Below are 24,997 nucleotides of genomic sequence, written 5' to 3' on the forward strand. Positions count from 1 at the left end.
ACTAGTACATTTTCTAGATGGAGAGCGTGCTGGCCAATAATTAACGTGACAGTTGGAAATGCATTTCTTTTACCTTTTGAACTTGTAGCTGAGCTGTGGTCTGGTCTTGCTCAAGCCTAATATCACCCAGAGACATCAGTTTCTTTTCTGTTTCTCCAATCCAGGCAAGCTCAGCATCAGCTGCTTGATCAAACTAAATGCGGGAGACATGAATTGGTTCGGTGATTCTATATACGTGAAATCAGAATGACTGTTTCAAAAATTTTAAAGGAGATTAAAAAGCATACTTTTGAATTGGTAGAAAGATGGCAGTTCACTTTCCATATGAGTTTTTTATATAAATTAAATACAAAGCCCAAAATGGTTCTGAGGGATTGTAATAAAATCAGCTTAATTCATAAGCATGACAAAGCAATGGAAGTGTATTTTTCCAAAGCCTACAGCTCTCTTAACAGACATACGAAAATTAAAAGGGTTATGATTTCATAATTTTAACTGAATTGTTTCTTTTTATTCAACTTTCATGTCTTTACCATCTCTATATTTATTATTACTGCTCCTGTTGTAATTACCCTAAGAAATAGCTGTTTGATGGTATCTTTTTAATCTTAAAAGCTGCCTTGATATTAAAAGATTAAGGTGAAACAATCACAATTCAACTAAGTCAATGAAAAAAACCCACTGAATTCAGAGAAGACAGGATTTCATCTAAATCTAGACCATGGATTAAATTTGAAAATACTTTGGGGCATTTGGGTGCAGCCAGTCCTTTCACTAAAAGATTAACTTCTGAATCCTGTTAGTCAACACTTCAATGTTTCAAAAATTACCTTGAAGCACTAAGGTAATTAGAGGATTTAGAGGATCTTTTTCTTACTAATTTGAAAAGGAGAGTAAGAGATCCTGAAAAGAAGTACCTGGGGATCCAATTCTGCTGAAAAGTAAGAATTTACTGAGAAAATTAATAAGCACATACATATTGTAGTACTCAAGAGAGGCAGCTCTGATCTTCAGCCATGTTATGCAGGATGGTCAGATACACAAAACAATCACAGAAACTAAGAACTAACTACTATTTTTTTCTAAAACGCTGATCCCTGCTGCAATTAGATGAAGATTATCATAGCTCTGAGTTATTCTGAAAGTCTGTTAGGACATTTTAGGTCAGAACTTGTTACTTGTGTTGTTGACTACCACGCTTTCTTCAGAAGTCTCTTTCTGACCACACTCAGTCCCTCTTGTCTTTTAAATCTGATGGTCTGTGCATTTGTGGCTATAGAACCATGACAGCGTTGCTCCTGGAACAGAGCTGGAGTTCGCTTTAGCCACTAAATCACTCTTGTCTTAGTGGTTAATTATGAGTCACACAAAAACAAAAGAAGCAGTTCTGAGATTTCTTTCTTTATGAGTCAATCTTTTTCAGCCTTATTTAATCCATTTGTTACATGAAAGAGAGCACAAACATTCTTTTTCACTATATGTCATTTCTCATTTAAAGTAAAAGAAAGTAAGTTTTGTCCTAAATATTGTGACTTCCCAATAGAAAGGTATGTTCCGAAACAATTAGCACTGTAAACATGTAAACATGCACCAATGGTGTTTAAACCCTGACTTTAGAAACTGCATTTCACAACCAAGCTCTTTGGAAGCCCATCTATTTATGACCCAAGTAAAGGAAATGAACGTGATGTCAAATGTGTTACAGGTACAAACTAACTGCAGTGTGATTTGCTGAGGCCAAATATTGATGGGCATCTCAGTAATATTGATCAAATATTGAATGGAAATAATAAAATCAAGGCACGGCACTGAAACGTCCAGATTCCATAGAAGTGAGGAAGGACTGGACTCTAAACTCCATTTGATGAGGGTACAGGTTTCAAATTTGTGATGTGCACATATAAATAACATTAAGGAACAAAATGTGCAAAATTGGTGCTCTCTGAATCCAAAATTCAAAGAGATTTTTTTCCATTATGCCTGGCAGAGCTATTTTTTGAGAGCCATGACTTCATTTAAGTCACTATAAAATCATCTATTTCATCCCTACAAAGTTTAACCAGCCATAGTTCATAGGAAAGGAAGGACTGTCTTGTGAATATGGCAGCATTGTGATTTGCTCTCTGAATGTTTCATAAAGCATTCTTTGTGGCTGCTTTAGAGTAAAAAACAAGTAAGGCAACTGCAGAATATGACCTTCTGTTTCCTTGCAGCACCCTTTGCGCTGGGGTAAGATACTGACCAGTACCTTTAGCACTGAGAAATAAGGATGAAAACATGCAGCTGAATTTCTCTCTTAGATAATTCTATCCATTTGGGAGGATCTGCATTGGTTTATTAAGCTTTCAAGCCTCTGCTTACAACATGAAACAATATGCTTAGCCATTCATATAGCTTACTGCGTTTGTCACCTTAGCCCAGTAATGTCTATCAGAAAAACCACGCTAGTTCCATTGAACCCTCATGTTCTCAGTGGCTTTGTCCTCCACCCAGAAATTTTTAACAGTATAGGTACTTCAAGTAGCTGCAGGGTAAGCTTACAAAGCATCAGCTTCTCCAAAAATGTTTTTTATTATGCGTGGTCAATCTCTGAGCGAAATGGAGAGCGGCTTGTCCTTCACTGGAAACATGTTAAGCCACTTAACCATGGGATGTAGTACATGGGAGTATACTGGGGTGGTGTGAGATGGGCTGAAGTGGAGGTTAGGGGGATGCAGCAGTAGGGTGCAAGATGCCCTCGCAACACCAGCTAGTGGAGCAGCAGCTCTGGACCTTTCCATGCCTGGATTTGAATCTGCTGAACTGGTGCTAGGGGATGCAACGTACTCACACTATTCAGTAAGGTTGAAGGAGAGCCAACATCCACTCTTCTATCTCACCTTATCACCCACCAGAAAATCACCCTTCATTTTTGAGGGTTTAGTTTAATGAGATGAGATAATATTCAGAGCATACCCCTTAAAAAGTTAAACACGAAGTTATTTTTAACCTCGATAATAAGGAGATCTGAGTTACTGCCAGCCTCTTTCAGTCGGCTTTCAACAAACTTTGGAAGTGTCACACATGCTTTCTCCTTGTCCCATTATAACTATTTACAGGAACTATTAGGAGAGAGAAAAATCTCCACCGATATTTTTGTCTGAACTGTAGGCAGACCCTTGGAAATTGTGTCTCCACAATGCTTTTATAAGCACGGAGCTTAAATATGGGTCTATTTAGTTATGAATTTAGAGTGTCAGTTTTCAAAGTGTACCATATATATACATCTGTGTGTGTTTAGAAACTTTCACGTATTTAATAACTCAATTTTTGTGTCCCAAAAAGAAAAGTGTTGTGGATATGAGTAAAAGCAATTGTTATTTAAATTCTCCTGTGCAGCTTGGGATAAGATGATCCAGCTTTTAATTGTCAAAAGTACCAAGGAGCTAGATAATCAACTGATGCTTGAAGGTATGGCAACATTAGTGATCTCAATGTTGCATCCAGGAAGATTTGCTGGGGAACTGGACCGTATTTTCCTTAACACAACCTGGTCTGTGAAAGATATGAGCCATTCAGTTCTTACTCAAGCAAACTCCCACTTAAGAAGCCACAGGATAGTTAGAGCAATATTAGCTACAGGACTGAGGTTTGTGTCAACGGAAGTCAGATGATTACACCAGCGTACATTCTGGCATGCATACCTTTACAGTGGAGTCACATTCCATTCAAACAGGCCTTTTGCTGCTCGAGCACAACAAATGTTTGGCAGCGCTATTAAAGGACATCTTTTGTTCAGGTACAAGTTGCCAGAGACAATTTATTATGGCTCAAACCCCAGTTTTCCGTACCTGCTGGGATCTCAGGATGGCAGCGTCAATCTCATCCACCTTCTGCGAGATCGTGTCGCTCACTAATCTGTATCGCTCGTTGTCCTCTGTTATCATCTTGTCGAGCCCCTCTCTGGCCCTCCATGGCACCAGCTCCAGGAAGGCACTGCCGACTTCATTCAGGGTGTCCACTAAGGCTTTGTTGTTCTTTGCTTCTTTTTTCAGCTCCTGAAAAAGGCCATTTGAAGTAAATGTGCCAGCACATGAGCTGAACACACACACAGCTTGCACATGGTTTTTATTCTCTCAACTACCGTGTTGAGAACTGAAATGTGTTCCAGGCACACCAAAGGGATAAATTAGCACAATTATTTTCAGCTCAATTTTATGAGCTTTTTGATACTTGTCAGTTGTTTGACAGAAAAGTGAGTGATGCTTGAAGGTTTCTATAGAATAATCCTAAAAACATTTCTCCAGTCAATACGATACTCTGAAATTCTCTGGAATTTATTAGAGTTGTTAGTACTTAATGAAGCAACCAAATAACATAAAACTAACACATATTCTTTGCACCCTGCAACTCCATAAAGAACTAAATCACCACCAGAAGTATGAAATGAAGCAAAATATGATGAATTCAAGCGATTCCTGAAATGAGCAATGACTGGATTACATTCCAGTCAAATCATCATACAATCCTTCAGGAATGACATTTTCCTTTACAGGAAACCCTATTGCTGATTCATTTATTTTCTTTATATAAATATATATATCGGATATCTAATGGATTTTTTTTTAGCTTTTTTCTCTCAAAACTATCCAGCTTATGCTACAATTAAAAAAAAAACACTTATTGATAAACAAATTAGTAATATATTTAAATGCTGTCTTCTTTATACTTTTTCGGATTTTATCCATGTCATAACTAAAGAACCAAAATAACTTTGTTTGACAATTTAAGAGTTTTCCCAGGATTAGGCAGCTGCTCGAACAAAAAGGAAATGTTGTGCTTCTGTGCTAAAAATAAACCTCAGCCCAGTTTCATAAGTGATTATAACAGATGACTCTGGAAAGTGAGTTCGATTCTTAACTACTGCTACATTTAGTCAGATGAACTGATGCCAAATTAGTTATTCACAAAACAACTTCCTGCCAAACAGAAGTTAACACAAAACCTAGTTGAATCATTCAGCAATAAATAATTCACAGGTTCTAAAACCTACTTTTTGTCTTTCTTGTGCTTGGCTTAATTCTTCACCCTGTGGTATTTGAGTTTCATATGACAGTAACTCCACTTCCACTTTATCGAGCCATTTGCAGAGCTCCTCATGGGTTGAGTGTAGTTGACCTGCAAGCTGCAGAGCCTGCTCTAAGGTCTTGGACACGTCAGAGCTCAATTTTGTAATGTCTTTGTACCTCGCTTTAATGCCTTCCAGTTTATCTTGAATTATTACAACTTCATCACCTAAAATATCAGAAGGATGTTATTTCCTGTGAACACAAATCCTTAAAAGAAAAAAAAATCCCAAACATCAACCCACACCTATTACAGCAATCTCAATAATTTAATTTATAAAATGACCCAAACAAGGTGACAGGGCAAATCCTCACCTCTTGTAAATTATTCTACTTCACTAAAAGTCTACAGAGCTACAAAGTTTACCTCAATTCAGGATCTAACCTTCTGTGGTTTTTTGCTTTACTAAAGTTTCAGAAAGTAAGGAATGTGACCCAAAATTTAATGCAGATGTTCTTTAGAAAATCACAATACTTCTTATAAAGCCCCCCCTCAAAAAAAAAAAAAAAAAAAAAACAGATTATAAAAGTCACTGAAAATACTAAGAAAAAAATTCAACCGAATATTAACTACAGTAATATTTTATATCATTCTTTAACATGTACACTCTTTACCATCTGTTCAAAACAACTCAAAAGGCTAAAATAAACGCAACCTCCTGAAATGTATTAGTATATATTCAGTTTTCATTACAGAATATGCATAATGTTTAAGTGTGGAATAAAAAAAGGATTCCCCTCCTTCGGCTGTGTCTTACAGAGTTCAAGAACTATAAAAGTACTGGAAAATCTGGACAGATGTTGATCTACAGAACAGACACGTTGTGTACAACTGGAATGCAACTTTTCCCACAATATTAGCTCCAGTGGTCAAAGCTTTCCTCTTGCAGTAAAAGGTAGTCTAATATCTCATTCATCTGTGAACGGCTCCAGGGAATTGACTGTGTCCACTGCCAAACAGCCCTCCATTCTGAGTAATGCTCGTAACTTCCTATTAGGAATGGAATGCAGGTTCACTAAAATAATTTTCCACTAAAAATAATAAGGAATTCAAGGGCCAAATTCCCTACAAGCATAAATGGACTTTTGCTCACATACATTTGGTCCAAAACATAACCTACCTTGACCTCAAACCTTTATTAAAATAGACAACTGCAACCGCTTTAAGCAGCAAGTATGGACTAATATTTACAAGTTTGACTTTAATCTTCTCATAAGCACTTTCAAGTACAAGAAAAAAAGCCTGGTGAATTGTAATTTTCTAAAAGCTCTCACCTGTTGTTTGCTTGAGAAGCTCTAAGCCATTTTGTATAGCCAAATCAACATTTTGTTTTCTAAGAAGAATCTCCTCCTGAAGATCCTAAGAGGAAATGCAATTTGTGTAAGCATGGACATAATAAATAATACTATTTTTATGTGGAGTAAGCATGTTTCCATTTTAAATAAAATATATTAATGAAAAATAAATAAAACATGGATATGTAAATCATATACAAAACCAAACTAAATAATAAATGAACAGAAATCAAAATACCAGTAGTTCAGAGTGCTGTTTCTCAATCAGCTCTGCGTTGCAATCTTGGACTGACAATTTGCTCAGTTTATCATGGACTTCATTCAGCCAGTTCATCAATTCAACTTCGTCCTCCCCAAAAATTTGAGCATTGCAGTAGGCTTGTTGGAGAAGTTCAGACCTGCTGTTGCTCTTCTCTTGAATCTCAATGTATCGGGCCTGAGAAGAATCTAGCTTTTCCTGCACCATATCTTTATCTTCCCTGGAGCTCATAGTCTTTAGAGACTGACCGATACTAATGGCCTGATGTAAACTCTTATTGTGAGCTAGAACATCATCTTCTAGAGCCTATATATTTTTTAAATAATGAAGAATAGTGGAAAAGAAAATGAGAAAAACATAAAAGAAACGTAAGTGGAACTAAATAAAAACTGAATAAAAAAAGGACATACTGCCAACACAAACATACAAAACTCAAATTACAGAAAAAAATCAGTATGGTAAAACAACGGTACACCACAACAGCTTTCCTTTGTGCTGTACTTTACAGATGAGTTTAGAAAGAATGGCACAAGCAAATTTGTGGTTTGTATCTTACTTTATGCTGAGCAATCTGCTGTTGCAGTTTGGAGGCCTGCGTTCCAATGGGTTCAGCATTTGCAAGCCTCTTCTCTGTGGCGGTCAGCCACTCCACCAGTGGCTCCAGAGCTTCATGAAACTGCTGTGCTACCACTGAGATGCCTTCCAACTGGCGGTTCCTAAAAACAAGTTTTGTTTTTTTTTTTGTGAGGAAGTATATATTAAACAGTTAAAAAAAACAACACTTGAATCTTTGGAAACAAACAAACAAAACCCACAATTCTGTCTTGTTGTAGGAACTACAATATGAAATAGAAATATATGAAAATGAAATAGAAATATATCCAAAATAACCAATAAAAAAGCAAGGTGAACTAAACCCAAACAAAACCCACCTCCAAAGCTGTTTGAAGTTCTTATAGCTGATACGTAAGTTTTATAAGTAAAAGGATTAGCGCTGTATTCATATACTTTTTTTCTAGCGCTCCATTCAGCAAAATATTGCTTGATACCCAATTACGGTAGTTCTCAACTTTTAGCTGTCTTTAAGCATTAAGTTACATCCCCCTATCACAAGTTTTAAAGTTACTCAAAGGCTTTATTGAACCAGAACACATTATCATGCTTACTCAGCATTGTAAAATACCTCTTAACATTTGTTCAGTGATGTGAGCAGAACTACTTGGCTCTACTCTGTATCTCTTGTTCTGGATAAAAGCTCCCAATGAAACTAATGAGACAATGTTAAAGCACAGAGACTTGACCTCCAAAAAAAAAAAAAAAAGCAGTATCTAAAACATTTCTGTTCCAGATTATTACATTTCAGAGAAGACTCTAAATTACAGGAATAGTCTTCTCTACCACCACTGGTGGTGAAGAAATCTCCCTCAAACACGCTTTTAAGAGAGATTTTTCCTACATGAAAAACATCACAATATTGTCTTTCAACAGGGGATCTTATTCCAGGTAAAAGCTATGTTTACACATGTTTCACAAGGCTTATAAACAAGGGAGACCTGACAGACCTGGCACAGTTAGCTACAGAATGCTCACAGAAATACTCTATCTAGTTTTCAAAATCATTGTCAGATCTCCTTTTCATTTTGAGAGACCAGCCAAAGAAAAATGGAGACAAGCTTCCAACTAATACATAGCTTAGAAAAAACTGCAATTTGATTTTTAATTAAATATCACCAGACTGGGAGAAGAATATTAAATTAAACATGACATTACCCAGCTAATGAGTCAGATACCTTCAATAAATTAAAAAAAAAAAAAAAAAGGAAATAATTGTCTATTAGCGGTTGACTCTACTAATTAAATAATTTTATTATTTGTATGAGGCAATTAAAGAGGCTCAGAGTAAAGGAACTACAGAGAGGCTACCAGAAGGAGTAGAAGACAACATAGGTGAGTTTAGACTCATAGACAAATCATAAAATACCTAAGTGTCTGTATATGTGGATATTGTGTCTTTTTTTTTAATTGGAACTTGAATTGGACTGCAATCTCTTTAAGAGTGTTTCTGCATTGCTAGAATATATCTGCATAACTCAGTGGTCCTTCTTTTCTTGAGAACTAAGGCAGCTCAGCACCCTGCGTAAGTACATCAGAAACTGACAGCATGAGGGTTACTAAATGGTAGAAACTGACGACATAGATGACATCAAACAGCAAAAGAGAGGAAGAGTTGAGTGCCCCCTCTGTAGCAGCATGTCAGAATTTTTAAGTTTTGAGGTAACATCGTTATTAAGTGTCAAGTATGCACTTGATTCTATGCAAAATAGATGTGTTTTTTTTTAATCAAGAAACTTCAATTTAAATGAACCAACAGAGATAAAATGTTCAGAGGATACACATGCAGTCAATCCTAGCAGATTGTCACACCTTAGGCTAAAACATTATTAAAACAAATTAAACATTTGTTAAAAGCTTTTGCTCTGTTCAAGGCATGTCTCTCCACTTTTTCTTCAGAGGACCTATTATATCAACATCGAAACACAATAATGTTATGTATGAACAAGAATGATAGCAGTTAAAAAGATTTCACATTAGAGTTCCACTTGCTGCTTCTAACCATCTATTACGTGCTATGTCTATATTTTTCAAAGCTATGAAAGACTTTCAAATACCTTGTTTCAGCTTTACTGAGCAATGCATCCCATCGACTGTCCAGGAAACTCAGCTGTTTCAAGATTTTCACTTTATCAGCAGGTTCTGCTGACTCTGCAATTTTCTCCCCTTCACGCTTGATTACCTCAACAGTAGGCTTGCGGTCATCCAGCAACCTCTGGAGAAGCTAGAGAGAAAGCAATCAGACAGCAGGTTATTAAGGAACATTGTAATATCACAAGTGTAAAAACAGAAGGAGCTGGACTTCCTGAAAACCTCTTACAGCAAAAAAAAAATAAAATAGCAATGCTATTTTGATGGAAGTGTGATGCTACATTGTGATGGTGTGAATAACGCTAATCAAAAAAGAGAGATGCTCCCCTCCTCCCCACCCCAGATGCTCATTTTATTCTCCGAACCGTTTTGAGACAAACAGCAGATTCTCCAAACCCAAAAGACCCCCTTGGTTTCTGTGAGGTGATAACATGCGGCAACCCTAAAGAGTGAACATACAAGGGAAAAAGTTACATCTAACACCACTGAGGGAAACATGCTATCTAAAGTCTTTGATGCATTTTGAACATTTATGAGAAAGCTGCATGCTCTTCTAGATTTGGCAAAACAAAGGTAATTCTCATAGATATAGATAGGTGAACAGAAATTTAAAAAAAAGTTAAAAAATTCTATAATCTGTTCATCACTTGCTTGACATATCATGGAGTTCATTGATCTAGTCTAATAAATTATCTTCTTCCTCAAGAAAAAAATCCACTTCTGCCTCAAGTCTTCTGTGCCACTTCTCTCCCCATTCTCTAGTAACCTTTGGTAACACGACCATTCTCTCCTCTGCAGGGATCCCAAAATGACAACCTGTTTTGGCCACAGATTTACGTTAAATATCTGCATGGGAGATGGCCACACAGTCCAACCGCATGGACAGTGTTTCATGAGCTAGTGTGCTTCTTTTTTGTGTGACCATTTTGAAAATTCACAGAAGGTGATAACTCTGCAAGTGTTTTTATATTAGCCCAGGCCATTCCCCAAGAACACTCCAAATAATTACCAACAATGATCAAATCACAACAGGATCAAGATCCAAGTATTTATGTCCATAGCCTGCAATATTACCTTGGACTTATTACAATGAAAAACTTTCTATGTTTTATTTCCTACTTTTGAAATTGCCAAAAACTGGATTTTACGTTGTCTCTTTTTCCAGTGGACCGTTAACATTTCTTTCCAGAGGGTGCTGATAATTCTAACTAGAGCTCAGATTGCAGTGTCATACACTGTCCTATCCTCCCAGAAGACGAGCCCTTCTCCCAACCCTGGGCAGACCCTGGAGTACCAATGGATGGCTGTCTTAACCACCTCGGTACACTTGAAAAGATTTCATGCTTTGACAAAGACTGGGAATTTATTTTCATTGCTCCAGTGAAAAGAGAGAGACTCTGAACGGATTTTACTTACTTTCTGTTCTTGTATTTGGGCCTTCACAACTTTGAATTCGGCAGATGGTGGCTTCTGATTAGCCACAAGTTCTTCTGTATCAATGAGCCAGCTAAGCAGAGATTCAAGGGCATCCTGAAATCTCCCACAGTGAAGGAGAGCTTCCTGCAATTGTGCAGCACGCTGGGCAACCTGACGAAAAAAAGAACATCTGACTGTACTCGCCTCTTTTTTTATTTCTGTGAAATAAGCAGCCAAAATCTGCTCGACACCTGGCAATATCATTAACTTGTGCTCTCATTTTCATAGCTATTTGTAGCAGCACTATGGCACAACGTACCATTAATCTCTACAGTCATCCAAGGAAGAGAGGTTGACTCTCAGTAAACTAGACTGCTCTGGTAGTCCATTACAAGAGATGCTCCTGTTTTATATAGCTACAGTATTATGAAGTACACTGACAGGATGTTTGTGTTTCAGATGGTCTTTATTTTCCTTATAAAAAGACTGAGCCAGGCACCCAAAGCAGCAATTAAGGGGCAATAAGCCCTTCAAAGGAAAGAAGAAATAGGAAAGGAGAGGACAAATAGTGAAAAGGTGAATTGCAAGTGTCTGTGGTCCTGCCACATCACCCCTTCAGGAAGACAGAGAGCAGAGGAAACCAAATGTGGTTTCCACTACCCACCCTTGCCATTTTCAACAGCAGCTACTTCAGGAAGAGAAGTCTTCAAAGCATCGGGAAAAAGAAAATCTACAGCAAGTTTTCCAAAGCAGTGGTACCTTCCAATGGCTCAGGCAACCCTTAAGGTATTACAAAGGAATTGTGCCGCTAGTCACACAAAGCTGGGCTGTAGCAGTGCTGCACTCCACAGGTATGACCAGTGCACACAAATACAACAGAGGGAAAAAGCATGTGAACGAAGACTGAAGAAGAACTACTCAAAAGCAGCTATCTACAAATGACATTGCTACTTTTCCCATGTATGTGTCAAAACTCCTGCCTCTTTCACTGGGTTATCAAACTTCTCTGCTTTGCTTAAGCAGAAAGGAACACACAGCCCTGGAGGAATCTTTCCTCAATGAAAAACCATGAAGGACCTACAGAAAGTTTGACAAAACCTTATAAATGACAGCAATACCTCTGGCAACAAGAGATATAAATCTTATCCTTAGAATTACTGTTGAAGGTATTGTGTAAAGCAACACAATTCATAGTCTCACTGAATATTTAATTTCCTGTGTTTTGAGAGACATCAGTAAGTAAGTAATCAAAATATAGGACACGACAAAAGCAGAATAGTATACAAAATAATAACCTTCTTATTAAGAGTCTTCCACCGGGTGTTAACGTCTTCAAGGTCATGTTCAAGGTTCTCTGTGTTGGTACTTTTAGCAGCACTTTGAATAAGGCCTTGGCCCAACCAATTTACCTCCTGTTGCTTAACTTGCAGGGGTTCAATTTCTTCTTTCTGGAATACCTGCAGTTGGAAAAACAAGACACACGTGACTGTTAACATGAAATGCATCTGGTGCTTACATCACATTATGCAATAAAAAAAAAGCTGAGTTTGCTGAGGTGGTACCTAAAAGAAAGGAAACCATTCCTCACCACCACCCTCCTAAAAATAAATCAATAAATCTAAACATAACTGACTTAATCTAAACAGAATAAATGTAGTACACCGTTGAGGTAAAATGATGTACATTTCCATGAGTAGTTCTAGACAGGAAGGAAAGGGAAAAAGGGAGAAAGAATCAAGGAAAACAACTGAAGACAAGGAATGCATCTATCTGTTTAACTATCTGTCTATAAACTCTACCAAAACATGGTGCAGAAGGACTGTAAATTGTCCTTAAACAAACAAACAAACACCAAGACAGACATTTTTTTCCAAATTAGGGCAAAGACAAAACTTTCAAGTTAAAGAAGCAGTGAAGGAAGAATGATTTCAAGGCAGGTTTTATGAGAACATAAAGGTAAAAAGTGAGGAGGCAGTACAGATGCTGCTGAAACAGTATCACAGCAGACACCCATGAGAATGGTTTTTAATTCTGAGAGATACTCTTGCAAATTGCCAGGGCTTTGACCATACCCAAAGAGCAATTTGAACAGTTTTCTGTTTGCTTTATTTTACTCTCTCAGGTATTTAAGGCTTTTCAGAGTCAGATTATTACCATTAGCAACAGCAGCGTAAATCTCCACTTGTATTCAACTGAATGAGGCTGAGCTGACACCAGTGTCAATGAGATCAGAAAATGGCCTGAAGCCCCTGAATTAATTACACAGGCCAGTGAAAAATAACCAATGAATAAACAATGCTAAAGAATGGTCAACTTTTGACCCTAAATCCTTCTATTTCTATAGCAGCATTCAGTAACAGTTTTGGTGTACATTTAGAGCATTCAAAGCAACCTTTCTCAGCATCCTGAAAAGCAGAAATCACTTCAAACATACCAATGACTCCTCTTTTGCACCAAACACAGTATGGCAAGTGATTTCTTTTAAAGAGGCAGCCCCCAGGTGGCTGAGCACACTTCCAGGAGCTTGACAAGTCAATCTAGAAGCTAGAGCAAATATACTGAGTGCGAGGGGTAAAAGCAATTAAGCATCCGTACGAATTTTGCTACTCTGGACCAAAAAAACCTGAAAACTGTAGGACTGTGGTTCCACAGAAACTCACAGAGCACAACCAGCTGGCTGCTCCCAGAAAAGGGAAAATGCCCGTCTTTTTCTTCACTTTAGGGTAGGGAGGAGCAGAATAATCTTTTTACTGAGAATCGATAACAAATTCTTCTTTTACGTCCCATAAAGCCTCATCTTTTGAAAGCAATGCCCTGCCACAGAGAGGACTGATCTCCATAATCTGCCCTTTACAAACACAAGCGTTCTTTGCAAGGAGAAGCTTAAAATAAATTACAATTATTGCTGAGGCCAAAGTTTACCAGAACAACTTAGCAACAAAGTTTGAAGTATCTCAGATTTCAACCAGAGTGGGAAAAAAAAAATTACAGACCTGACAAAACACCCTTTACTTATTACCAAGCTTCGCTTTTTACTTTCTTACCTCACCCACCACTCACAAAACATTGTGAGACCTGGTGCTTGTAAAACGCTGCCATGCCGTCAGATCGACTTTCTGGCACGCAAATGCAAAAGAAGGCTTTCAGAACATGCGGTGAGCCTTTAATCTACATGCCTTGGAAACCACAACAATCTGATACTGTTGCTTATACCTTTATGAGTAAGGCGGCTCAGCCTGAATAAATGGGCTGTAGCTGCCCTTGAATGGCATTGCCTTTAACCACAGCCTGTGTAAAAACTGAACACGAACATCGGCGCGCGGTGGAGGCTCTCCAAATCAAGGGTAACAGACACCATCTGGACAATAAATAACCATACACCCAACAGCTGGAAGTAATCAGCCCTGTCAGCGATTGCCCCTCGTGCATTTTCGGAGCTGACCATCTCACCTATTTTGGACGTCTTGGGTGCGCTACGCCAATGACACTGACTGCTACATCTGCTGAATTAATAAAATGTACAACTTTTCCAACGACAGCCAAGCTTAAAGACTTCTGTAAACAACTGTGCTTAAGGTTGCATTACAGCTATTTCACAAATGGATTTTTTTTTTAATTACCTTATTAGACAACAGGCCATTGCAGACTGTATCCAAGGTTTCCTGGATGCCTGTAGTCCAGATATTGCCTCTACTTCTCCCTGGGATAACTTTTGGACAGTTTACAGTGCTATCTAATTCAAGCTGTTGAACAGAAAACGCCATTTCACTTGAGGCTGTATGTGCTGTACTTGATTCCTCTGGATCAGATAAAACCTCGTATTTTGCTAAATCCACATCACCAGTATTTACAGCACCATTCGTATAATAAGCATCTAACTGATGAGGTGCATCATCCACATAATCCCTCTCCACTGTTGTGGCTTGCGTTTTATTCTTTTCATGAACGTCATATACATTTTCCACTTCGTTTTTGTTGAGGGAAACAATTCGTCCATCACCTTGAAGAGGATCTCCATGTGTCAGAGTTCTCTCTTTGAAACTTTGTAAGTAAGAGTATTTCTCCCCCATCTCTTCCTGATCACTCTCACATTTGTGTGGACTGCTTTGTTTTACTTTTCCAGAGGGCAAAATGTCACATGAAGTCAATCTGCAGCTTTCTTTGACAGGGATACTGCTGCTTGCAAGCACTGGGGCTTGCTGCTCTCTGCAAAGAGCAGGGAAAAACGGTCTGAGCTGACCAACTGCCTGGATTTCTTCTGCAGAAGAGAAACTCTGTATTTGGGTTTGCTCCCCTGCTAGGAGTGTATCTTGTTTTTCTTCCCTTTCTGTTGGAGGGCTGCACAAACCAGAATCATCCTCTTCCGAGGTAAGTGAATTCGTACCCCATTTGCATTTGCCTGATTTAGCTGTATCTGACATATCAGCAGTTTCATTAAACGAGCATTCGCTCTTATTCGTGTAATCTGAAAAGTTGGGCGGAACGAACATCCTCCACGAACGTCGATGCTCCTTCTTTTCTGTGTGAGACTTGGCTTTCGGCAATCCCCCTGTTCGAATTATGTCGCTGTTCAGCTTGAGAGCATCGAAGATCATTTTTTCATCCAACTTGTTAGCTTCACGACTTCTGAGCTCAAAAACACTGGAAGATGTCAGGGCACCGTTGGAGCACAGAGTGCTGATATCCAGCGTCCTGTGACTGTAAGGCAAGGTCCGGTCCGTGAAGTGCCTCGAGGAGAGGCTGCCCTTGGAGCCCGAATCGATCTGCTCATTGAGCCGCACGGTGTCATAGATGGACCTCTGGGGAACGTAACAGTCTTCGATGTTCAGATCTTCATCTTCCTCCCCTTTGCCTACACACGGAGGATTCTGACGTAAACAGTCTGGCCTGCTAAGTGGCTTCCCCATTTTGAAACTGTCCACACAAGGGTACCACTATGCCTCCGCTTTCAGAGATACAAGGGAAACATTTAAAAAACCACTATCAGTCCGAAGAACTACAGTAAACTTGCCCTTAGCATAGGATGCATAGATACAAAATACACATCATAACTTATGAGGTGGTTAAGGTCAGAATCAGTGCACCGGTTTAAATGCAACTTTACCTGGATATGAGTTAGTTACTTTTTTTTTTTTTCTCTCTCTAAAATATAAAGTGCTTCAGTAAGAAACGAACAGAAATCTTCCAATATCACAGGAAAACCAAGTATAGCAAACCCCAGCAGCGGCTCAACCACTTAAAGCCCTCCGTGGAACATTCCACTTATTTTTTTCAGGTCAGAATTTGTCTCTTAAATCTCCAGATTAAGCCTTCCAAACGAACAAGCCTTACAGGAGGGAGCACATTATCTTCTGTAGGTGCCTGATTAACTGTAATCCATTTAACCGGCGTGCAGAAATCCATCTCCTTTATAAATAAAACATGGTACGGCAGCCCCAAAGCTCAGGCTCCGCAGCGGCTGCGGACGGTTCAGACCAAAGGCACGGAGAAAATCTCGGAGGAAAAAATAAGTTAAATCCAGAACGGCAAGAAGCATCGAAGAGCCCTTTACTTTTTTGGCAGCAGCTGTAAATAAGCCCGGTCTGAGGGGCAGCTCATTCTCCCCTCGTCCCAAGCTCTTCGGCGGCGCTCCCAGGAGCCACACGGGCAAGCATCGCGTCCCAGAGGCACGGCCAAAAAAAACCCCGGGGCTGCAAGCGGGAGGTGCTGGGCTGAGCTTCCCGACACCGTCCCGGGGAGCTGCACCCCTTTCAAGGCAGCGGCGGAGGGGAGCAAACCCCAAAGCCCAGCCTCCCCCCTTCAAGGCACGGCAGGTTTCCAGCAGCTCGCCCGCCCCGCTACGGCCCCTTCGCCCTGAGGCGCGGCGGCGAGGCGGCGGCGGCGGCGGCAGCGGCCCGGGACGAGGGACCCGGGCAGGGCAGGACGAGGGCCGCCGCCATCCAGCGGAGCGGAGCGGAGCCCGGCAGCTCCCCGGCGGCTGCGGGGCGGCCTCCCGCAGCAACGCCCCTCCGCCTTCCTCTCAGGCACCGTCTGCCCCCGCCGCCCGCCCCGCCCGGCCTCCCCGCACCCGGCGGAGAGAGGCGGTGCCCGGCCACCTCCTCCCCGGCCCCCCGCCGCCTGCTGCCCCCCGACGGTGACACCGGGGCCGGCACGGCGACAGGGACGGTGGCACGGCTCGGCCGGCTCCCCCCGGGCGGTGTGTGCCCCCCTCGGGCCGGGGATCCCGCCCCTGCCCACCGAACACCTCAGGGACGAGGCACGAGGCAGCTGAGGGCTGACGGCGCCGTCGTTTGACTGTGAAAGTTAAATCGGACATCTTTACGGATCCGCCCCCAATTTCACTCTCTACGGATCCCCACCATCACCACCACCACCACCAATTTCACTTTAATGTTTTTGAGTTCTGTTGAATGTTTCACACAGTTTTGTTCCCATTCGCCTCCAGTGTGTGACTCACAGGCACCAGGCTACGGGCATCAGGGGTCCAGCCGCCCCTCTGACCCAGCTTTCACCAGGATAAAAGCAAAAATGAACAAGTAAAACTGCTTATATGTGGAAGATGATTTTTACCAGACTGGGAGCAGCACAAAAGCAGTGACACAGGACAGAGGATCGGGTTTTGGACATTTCCATCTCTTGAATACTGCTCAGCGTTTTGCACGTAGCTAATAATAATGTACGGGATGGGTTGGGAGACCCACAGGTAATTCGCCACTGGTACCCGAGAAGCAGCCTGCTCCACCAGTATAAACCATCCCTTCATGGCCAGAGGCCTCCCTGCCTTGGGAAAGGAGCTCTCGGTGCAGTCAGGGCTCGGAGCTCAGTTTAAGGACAGCATATGGCACTCGGAGTTAAAACTTGAGGCAGGGCATTAGCAACAATCAGCCGAAGCTTTCTGAGTTAAGCAGCGAGCAGGATGCATTTTATGCAAGACACACAAACGGACCACACTTTTTGTTTATTGATTTCTTTGATATAGTCAGCTACGCATCGAAATATTTAAGTTTCATGCGGCAAATTCTCTCTTGCCCCATCTCACAAATTCTGCCTGCTCCATGAGCAACCAAAACTTACCAAAATTACGTCAAACAGAAACTCTCCTCTGGGTTCTCTAGCTAAGAATCCATACTATAATAGTAAGGATGAGCAAAGCATTTGCGAGGGCCTGTCATCCGTACTTACTCTCACCCCAAACGGTCACAAACAGATCCTTATTCAGTGCAAAGGGTGCTGTATTGTTTTACAGGGGCAGTATATTTGAAATCCATACTTTTTGCATTGCAAAATTGTTTTATTAACATTTAAAAAATATTTTACCATTTTTCACCATATCCACTGAAGGCTTGCATGAGATGCACCAGTCACCTTCAAAAGCAATCCTTAAATTAAAACAGCTTTCTTTTGCCTTTGCTTTTTAACACAGACCCTGAAAGTAGTAAATTCTGTGGAAAGTTAGTAGCTTATTACAGTATTTGTAAACCAGCTCACGGGAAATGCAACACTTCCAGTTTCTTATTTGAGCATACAGAGAAACCTCAGATTATTTTTTCAACATTATCTGCCTTCAAAGTGAAAATCAGAGGACAGACACTCTCTACACAACTAACATAAGCCAATTAAACTCTTAGCTCAAGCTCATTGGCAGGAATACTCAGGCTAGCTAAAAATTCCTATAAAGTCAAATTAGAAGGCAACCTCTTTAACAGCTACATCTACACTTCTTCTGAAAATAAAAGCAAAAATCAAATGAACCATATACTGATGAAAGCTGTAAGAGCTCTGTGTAGTTTTTTTACTAAGAAGAATACCTCTTTATGGCAGTACAAGGAATTGTGCAAAGGTTTCGAGAAGAAAGTAATTCAGCTTCTGGGGTTCTTCTGTCTCTTTTGGAAAACCTAGCTGCAATACTGCTCCAAGTGCCAACATCCCAGCACTATGTAGCTACCCAAACGCAGGGCTCTCCGTTCAGCCCCATTTGCAGAATTCTTTTGTATTTCACTTTTCAAGAAGGGAGGCAGACTCAGTGTAACTGAGCAGACCTCATTTACTGAAATTTTCTTTACTACCAGTATCTGCGTTACACAAAGACTTTGGGGGAGGGAACTTCTAATAAAGCTGAATTAATCTGTAATTAATTTTGTGTGTTTTACATTAATTGAGACAAATTCTTTGACTGATTATACTCTTCCTGGTGTATTTTGTGAAGTAACAGTCTAATGAAGTCTACTTTCAAATGAACTCCACCGGGGATTTTCATTTACAGAAAGCAAGTTTTATATCTGCATTGTAAATAAATGCAGTTTAACACTGACAATAACTACTTTCGATTTAACATTCCATCCTGGCTAGAATAAGTGGATTACAAAGAAGGAATATAAGTAAAACAAATATGGATGTGTGTACATAACAATATATATATAAAATACTACTCAAAGTCTGTTTATTTTTTTAAATAACTATGCATTTTAATGTCATGCCAAGAAGACGCACAAAGCTCTACTCTTATACATAAAAACTAGTCAAACCACAAAAAACACCTCTGGCCCATTACACGAGATCCTTCCCTGAAGAGACTGAAGACATCATGTGAATAAATCTATCTACCAAAGAACATTTTGCTTTACTCCTGAGGAACAGAAGTTGCTTGTACTTGACCACAGGAGCTAAAGACATAAGGAGCTAGACTGGGGTTTCGTGGCCAGAGCCACATTTTCAGGTTGTGTGTGTCTGCCTACGTGCGCAAACGTGTGAGCAAGAGCACCACGAGTGGAGCAAGACTGATGGGAGCCTACAGTTTGCTGCCTCGGGTAAAACTGCTCTCTGGAAGGACAAGAAGTATGAAGAGGTGCAACACCTACTGTCATTTTGCTGCCATACATGCCAGTATTGCTCACAGATTAGGAGAGGGATCACTGACCCCACGCTCCTCCTCTCAGCATGCCTCTGGTACCTACCCTCACCCAGTAACACTCCCTATTCTGTTCTCCCTATTTCCACTCGTCAAACGCTCTGCTTTTTATTACCGCACTTGCTCTTCCCTTCTTTGAACAACCCCTTCACCTCTTCATCTTGTTTACCTCCTGTTTAATAGCATTGTGTTTTCACTCAGAAACAACGGCATGGCCTGAAACAGTTGTTTCAAACAAAGTACACTTCTAAGCTTACAAATATCTAATATAAATACAATCCTGGAGCACTCATATAAACACACTGCTATCGCTGCTTTCCTTTTCCCTCTTCATTTTTTTTGGTCTTTTTACCATACAAGCTCTTTGGTTACAGCGACAGTTTTCCTGCACAGGCCAGACAAGGATCTCACTCCTGAATTTTGCAACTGCTGTACATCTTTTCCATTGACCTTACAAAGTACAACACCAAGACAATGCATAGGAAACTGCACTGACTATGTTATTTTCCAATTTCCCAAGTGTTTTACTAACCACATACAAAGATAAGCCATTTGTTTCCCTTTTAGATTGCGATAGGTTGGCATACGAATTTAACAGTCACAATCTAATGGAATCTCTTAAAAATGTAACCATTTGTTCCAGATTTCTGTCTCTATGCACTCTAGAAGATCATTTCAACCGATAGGAACTTTCAGCTGAAACTCCCAGATTGAACCTTTAGTTTTTGGTTTGCCTCTCCAATATGGTTTAGTCTAAACAAGCAGAAGGCACCCTCTGTTGGGCCAAGCATGTCATTACCTTTTCTCCAAGGCTGTCTCTCCACCGACATGGTTTATCAAATCACGTTGTGGAGGCTGGTTTTAGGATTAACTGCGTACTAATTTACAAGTCACACAAACATTTGAATCAATATTAGATTGGAAGGACTCCAAAGCGGCACATGATACTGAGTGCTACTATACAGCCAGTGGGAGATCTATGAGCTTTTTCAAGCACTGCTTACACCTGTGTAATTTATAAAATCTTCTCAGCGAGCACTGCAAATTCATTTCTTGTAGCCTAAAATCTGCAAAGATCTGCATTTCATTTCAGCACTAAAGCACCATTACAGTTTACACCCATTATCGCCGCGATGTATTTTTCTGAGCTGGACAACAGTCGCCAACTGGCATATTAAAAAAGCTATGCACAGAAGCTACCAAGTGCATTTTGGATAAGGATGCTACAATAAACTCCTTCTGTAAAAGGAGTATCATTTAACCTGAATTCTTCTTATCAGTATATTTCTAGGTAAGGATAGGATTTGGTGAGGTAAAACTGGACAGTGGTAAGGTGTTAAACCTACAAACACTGCTGCCTATACCCATAAAAAAAAAAAAAAGCTATTCAGATAAGTGAAGTGAATACGGACTGTGGTATGTGAACACCAGAGCCTAAAACTCACACCACATAGAAGAGGAAGTTTGTGTGATACATGGACAGCGGAATAGAAACAATATGGAGCTCTCAAAAACAGGTAAGGCAGATGGATTGCACAAAGAAGTAAGACTGGGAAGAGAGGGAGACCTGGGTTAAAGGGACTGCAAAAATTGGGTTGCAAAGACACCAATGTCTAGCAATCAACAGCAGAGGAAAGCTCTGGAGCAAGAGAAGATATCCCATTTAAAATAGACAAAAGGTGTACAGGTAGAACTGGCTGATGTGAAAGACTTGTCCAAGGTCTCAAATGATTTTACCATTTTCACACTGATATTGAAAAAAAAAATTGCATTGTGGTAAAACATGATAGCAGTAAGAAAGAAACCTTCCTACCTTGAACGTATCCAGCTGCTGATTGATGGTTTCTGTTTCCATTCCAACAGGACCTTGTGATTCTTCGTGCTCTTCAGCTCTCCCAAGCAGACTGGAAAATTCTTTTAACTTACTGTAAAACTCCTCAACACGGCTAATTGTACCTTCCACTTGATCTTCCCTGGCTTTTGCTCTGTCTAGGAGCTTGTTGCACTGTTTATTTAATGCTTCCAAGTCCCGTTTTATACCAACAAGATCAGGAGAAGCTTCAGCTTCTGTGGCTAGCATCATTTTACAGTTTTTATTAGCATTTTCATTATTCATTATAAGATCTTCCAGTTTTTTCAGGAAACATTTTATATCCTCTCTCTGTGATTGCAGTACAACAAGATCTCTCCCCACTGGAGCCATGCTATCAAGTTCATCATCAAACTCTGCAAATTGAGAGAACATCTCTCTGATGCTGTTTTGGAAATGGCCAATTCCCTGAAGTTTTGTCTCCAAGAACGAGCACCTATCTTCAACCTGCTGGTTCACTGCATTGTATTCCTGCTCCAAAGATTCAGCTTGGAGCAAAAGGTCAGAAACACCGGCTGAATCAGAAGCTTCTACCACCAGGTCTTGGGCAAGCTTTTTTACTGAATCAACATGAGGCTTTAAAGTCTGTAAAGCTTTCTGCTGGGCCTGCATCATTGTCAGGTGTTTGTTACTGAATGACTGAGGTCCAAGTGAATCATGAGCTTCCAGATGCTCTTTGGCACTTTTAAGCTGTTTTTCTGTTTCCTTGGATGATTCCTGAAACTCTTTCAGCCTTTGTGCCATATTTTCCAAGCACTCTCTCTTCTTATGCAATTGTTCTGTGACCATATTCACTTTCTGATTCAGTGCCTTAGTTTCTTCTCTAACAATTTCTTTATCTGTTTCACTTGCACTGAGCAAACTTTCAGCAGTGTTATTTAATAGCTCCACCATCCCATGGTGTTTATCCAGGTCCTTCTGCCAGGCCCTCACCTGAACAACAGAATTCTCTATTTCTGCAGGGTTTATGCCAACTTTTAATTCAGACAGGTTGCTTTGGCATTTCTCTATCCACGGCTGCAAATTTTCTACATGCTGCTTGTATTTGAGGGCTTTCTCCAGACAGTCTGTTAATTTATCTTGCCTTTCTTTTACCTGCTTATCCATTTCATCCCAGTTACTTCTGAGTGTGGCAATTTGGGACTGTAATGCTGCTTTGTCAGCTCCTTGAGTCTTCTGTAAGATGCTTTCTCCTTCTGCAACAATTTTTTCATACGAACCGATTTCGTTGGTCAGAGTCTTCTTAAAATCTTTCTGTTCTTCAATTAGGGACTGCAAGGTATCAAGTTTGGCTGATATAGGACGAGCCTGGTTCAGCTCTTCTTTCTTTTTATCTAGCCAGGCCTGGAAGTCCTTAGACATTTGCTGGAACTGATGAGAAGTGGCATACGCTGACTGAAGCTGCTGAACATGGTTATCTACAGAGAAGAGAAGATAGCACAGTAGCTCATTACCAGAATCTCCTAGTATTCAGTGAAAAAATAGTAATATTGATTTTATTATGAATGATCTTCAATGTGAGGAAAGCAGGTGCTTAGTATGTAGTGCTTAACTTGCCGACAACCAAGCTTCTTGCCAGGTATAGTCTTGTATCTGCAGCACAGCAGAGCAGCGAAGGCATTTGGACATGAACCAAACCAGCTGAGCTCAGCCAGTTTGTGTCTACACGAATCCCATTCAGGCAGATTTGGGGGGTAAAAAGCACACAGTCATGTTTAATGGTATTATGAAGTATAAGCAGAGAATATCAAGTAATCTAGCCCAGCAGGGTCTAACTCAGCCTGCAGGCGATACATGTTTTTAGGGAGATCGTTTGAAGTTCCTTGTGACCAGAGGAAATGAACAAGCTAAAACTGAGGCTGTTAGGAAGAAAAATGTATGATAGTGCTTGCACTGCATTACTTGCTGAGCTCTGTTGTTCACAGGATAGGAAAGGCGGCACGCTACCAGCTCAGTCTTCTCACAGGCAGTTGTATATCACTTTTATACCACAGCTGTATATTGCCACTACTTTTTGCCAAGCCGATCACTGGCGCATGCCTAAAAGTCACAATTTTAGCTCCCCCTCTACATCTACACAGTTAAGTAGTTCAATGAATGGCACCCTCTGTTTTGGTATCCAAATTCAGTAAGGATGCACCTGAAGGCAGATATGAGAAAATTAGCACTTTTATCGTGTTTCAAATTCTCTTCCAGACTACTCACTAGAGATATAAGTATTGTTTTTGCCTTTTCAAGGTACGGCGACTCTCTACAAAATTCTAATGTGCAATTGGTTAGGGTTTGGACTGAATAAAGAGCTGGCATTAGGCTCAGCTTACTCAACATATCACTACTGACTATAAAGACAAACATGAAAATGATGCTTAATTTTATGCCTTTATTGCTATTTCTTTTTAAATAAATACTAACCTGATTTTTGCTCAATATCCTTAAACGATTTTAGGATGCCATCTAACTGTCTCGTAAGTTCCGCTTTCAAATACTCTTCTCCAACCAGTGTTGACAGCTCTTCACAAAGAGCTTGAGCTGCATTTATATTCTTCATTTCCCGTTCTATTTCCTCCTTCATTTCTTTAGCAATTTCCAGTTGTTGTTTCACAGCATCAGGTTGTGTGCTCACAGCCAGGCTGCTGCTCAGTTTGCTATCCAAGGCACTTAGCTTGTCAGACAGACTTCTGAGTAGGCTTTGGTACTCTGTGCTTTTCACAATGGCTTGGTCAATTCGGTCACATCTGTTACTCAGCTGGCCAGTTAGGTTGTCCCATTTTTGTGCCACAGCTGCCAGTTGCTCTTTCACAGTCTCATGAGAGGGAGGATGTTCACCAGGTCTCTTCAGGATCCCTTCACCAGCCATAGTTAACTGCTCGTACTGTGGCTTTCTGGTGTCGAATTCCTTGAGCAGAATCTGGGAAGAAAGAAAATTGTAAGAAGCATTTACCTCATGAAAAAGGAAGCAAAATGCTTCTGACAAAAACTATGTTGAATTTGGTGTAGCTAAGCTCCCTTACTGAGTAATCCATCTCTGGGTTTAAAAAGCCAGTGAAATAATTGCATCTTCTGCACATAAATTAAGTGTTGTCTCTGAGCGTTTACATCAAAGAACAACAACAACAAAAGATCATCTAATGGAAATTCAAACAGTAGACACAAGTAAACAATGAATTTTGTTAATATTACAGCAATTAAGGAACTGTACCAAGTAAAATAATCACTATTTAGTTTCAAGCAGTCTTCTTTCCTAGACAGTTTTCACAATTGTCTTAAGATAGAACTTCAAAGAAGGTGTATAGTGACATAATATTGCAATGTATTATTACAGCACAGAGAATATTTGGATGATTCACAAAATGACGGAATGTATACTGTAAGACCTTTAAAGTTTATATCACTGGTTCCCAGTACTTTATTTTTTGACAATAAGTCAAACGTGCCTGTAG

At 40.2% G+C, this 24,997-nt stretch overlaps 1 protein-coding gene across 18 annotated transcripts in view; it reads right to left on the reverse strand.

Moving 5' to 3' along the window:
- DST (dystonin) overlaps positions 1-24,997 on the reverse strand; it is a 301,653-nt gene that overhangs the window by 55,510 nt on the left and 221,146 nt on the right. For all 18 annotated transcript variants that reach the window (XM_035542995.2, XM_035542999.2, XM_035543008.1 and 15 more), the window contains 11 exons: positions 23,970-24,465; positions 21,501-22,975; positions 12,075-12,236; positions 10,780-10,950; positions 9,330-9,496; positions 7,217-7,376; positions 6,640-6,966; positions 6,381-6,465; positions 5,033-5,274; positions 3,831-4,037; positions 74-193 (listed from right to left, as the gene is read on the reverse strand). In XM_035542995.2, the coding sequence (XP_035398888.1) occupies positions 74-193; positions 3,831-4,037; positions 5,033-5,274; positions 6,381-6,465; positions 6,640-6,966; positions 7,217-7,376; positions 9,330-9,496; positions 10,780-10,950; positions 12,075-12,236; positions 21,501-22,975; positions 23,970-24,465 (3,612 nt within the window). The remainder of the gene's footprint in view (positions 1-73; positions 194-3,830; positions 4,038-5,032; positions 5,275-6,380; positions 6,466-6,639; positions 6,967-7,216; positions 7,377-9,329; positions 9,497-10,779; positions 10,951-12,074; positions 12,237-21,500; positions 22,976-23,969; positions 24,466-24,997) is intronic.

This window comes from Cygnus atratus, chromosome 3, assembly GCF_013377495.2.
Source record: "Cygnus atratus isolate AKBS03 ecotype Queensland, Australia chromosome 3, CAtr_DNAZoo_HiC_assembly, whole genome shotgun sequence".
Classification (NCBI taxonomy): Eukaryota; Metazoa; Chordata; class Aves; order Anseriformes; family Anatidae; genus Cygnus; species Cygnus atratus.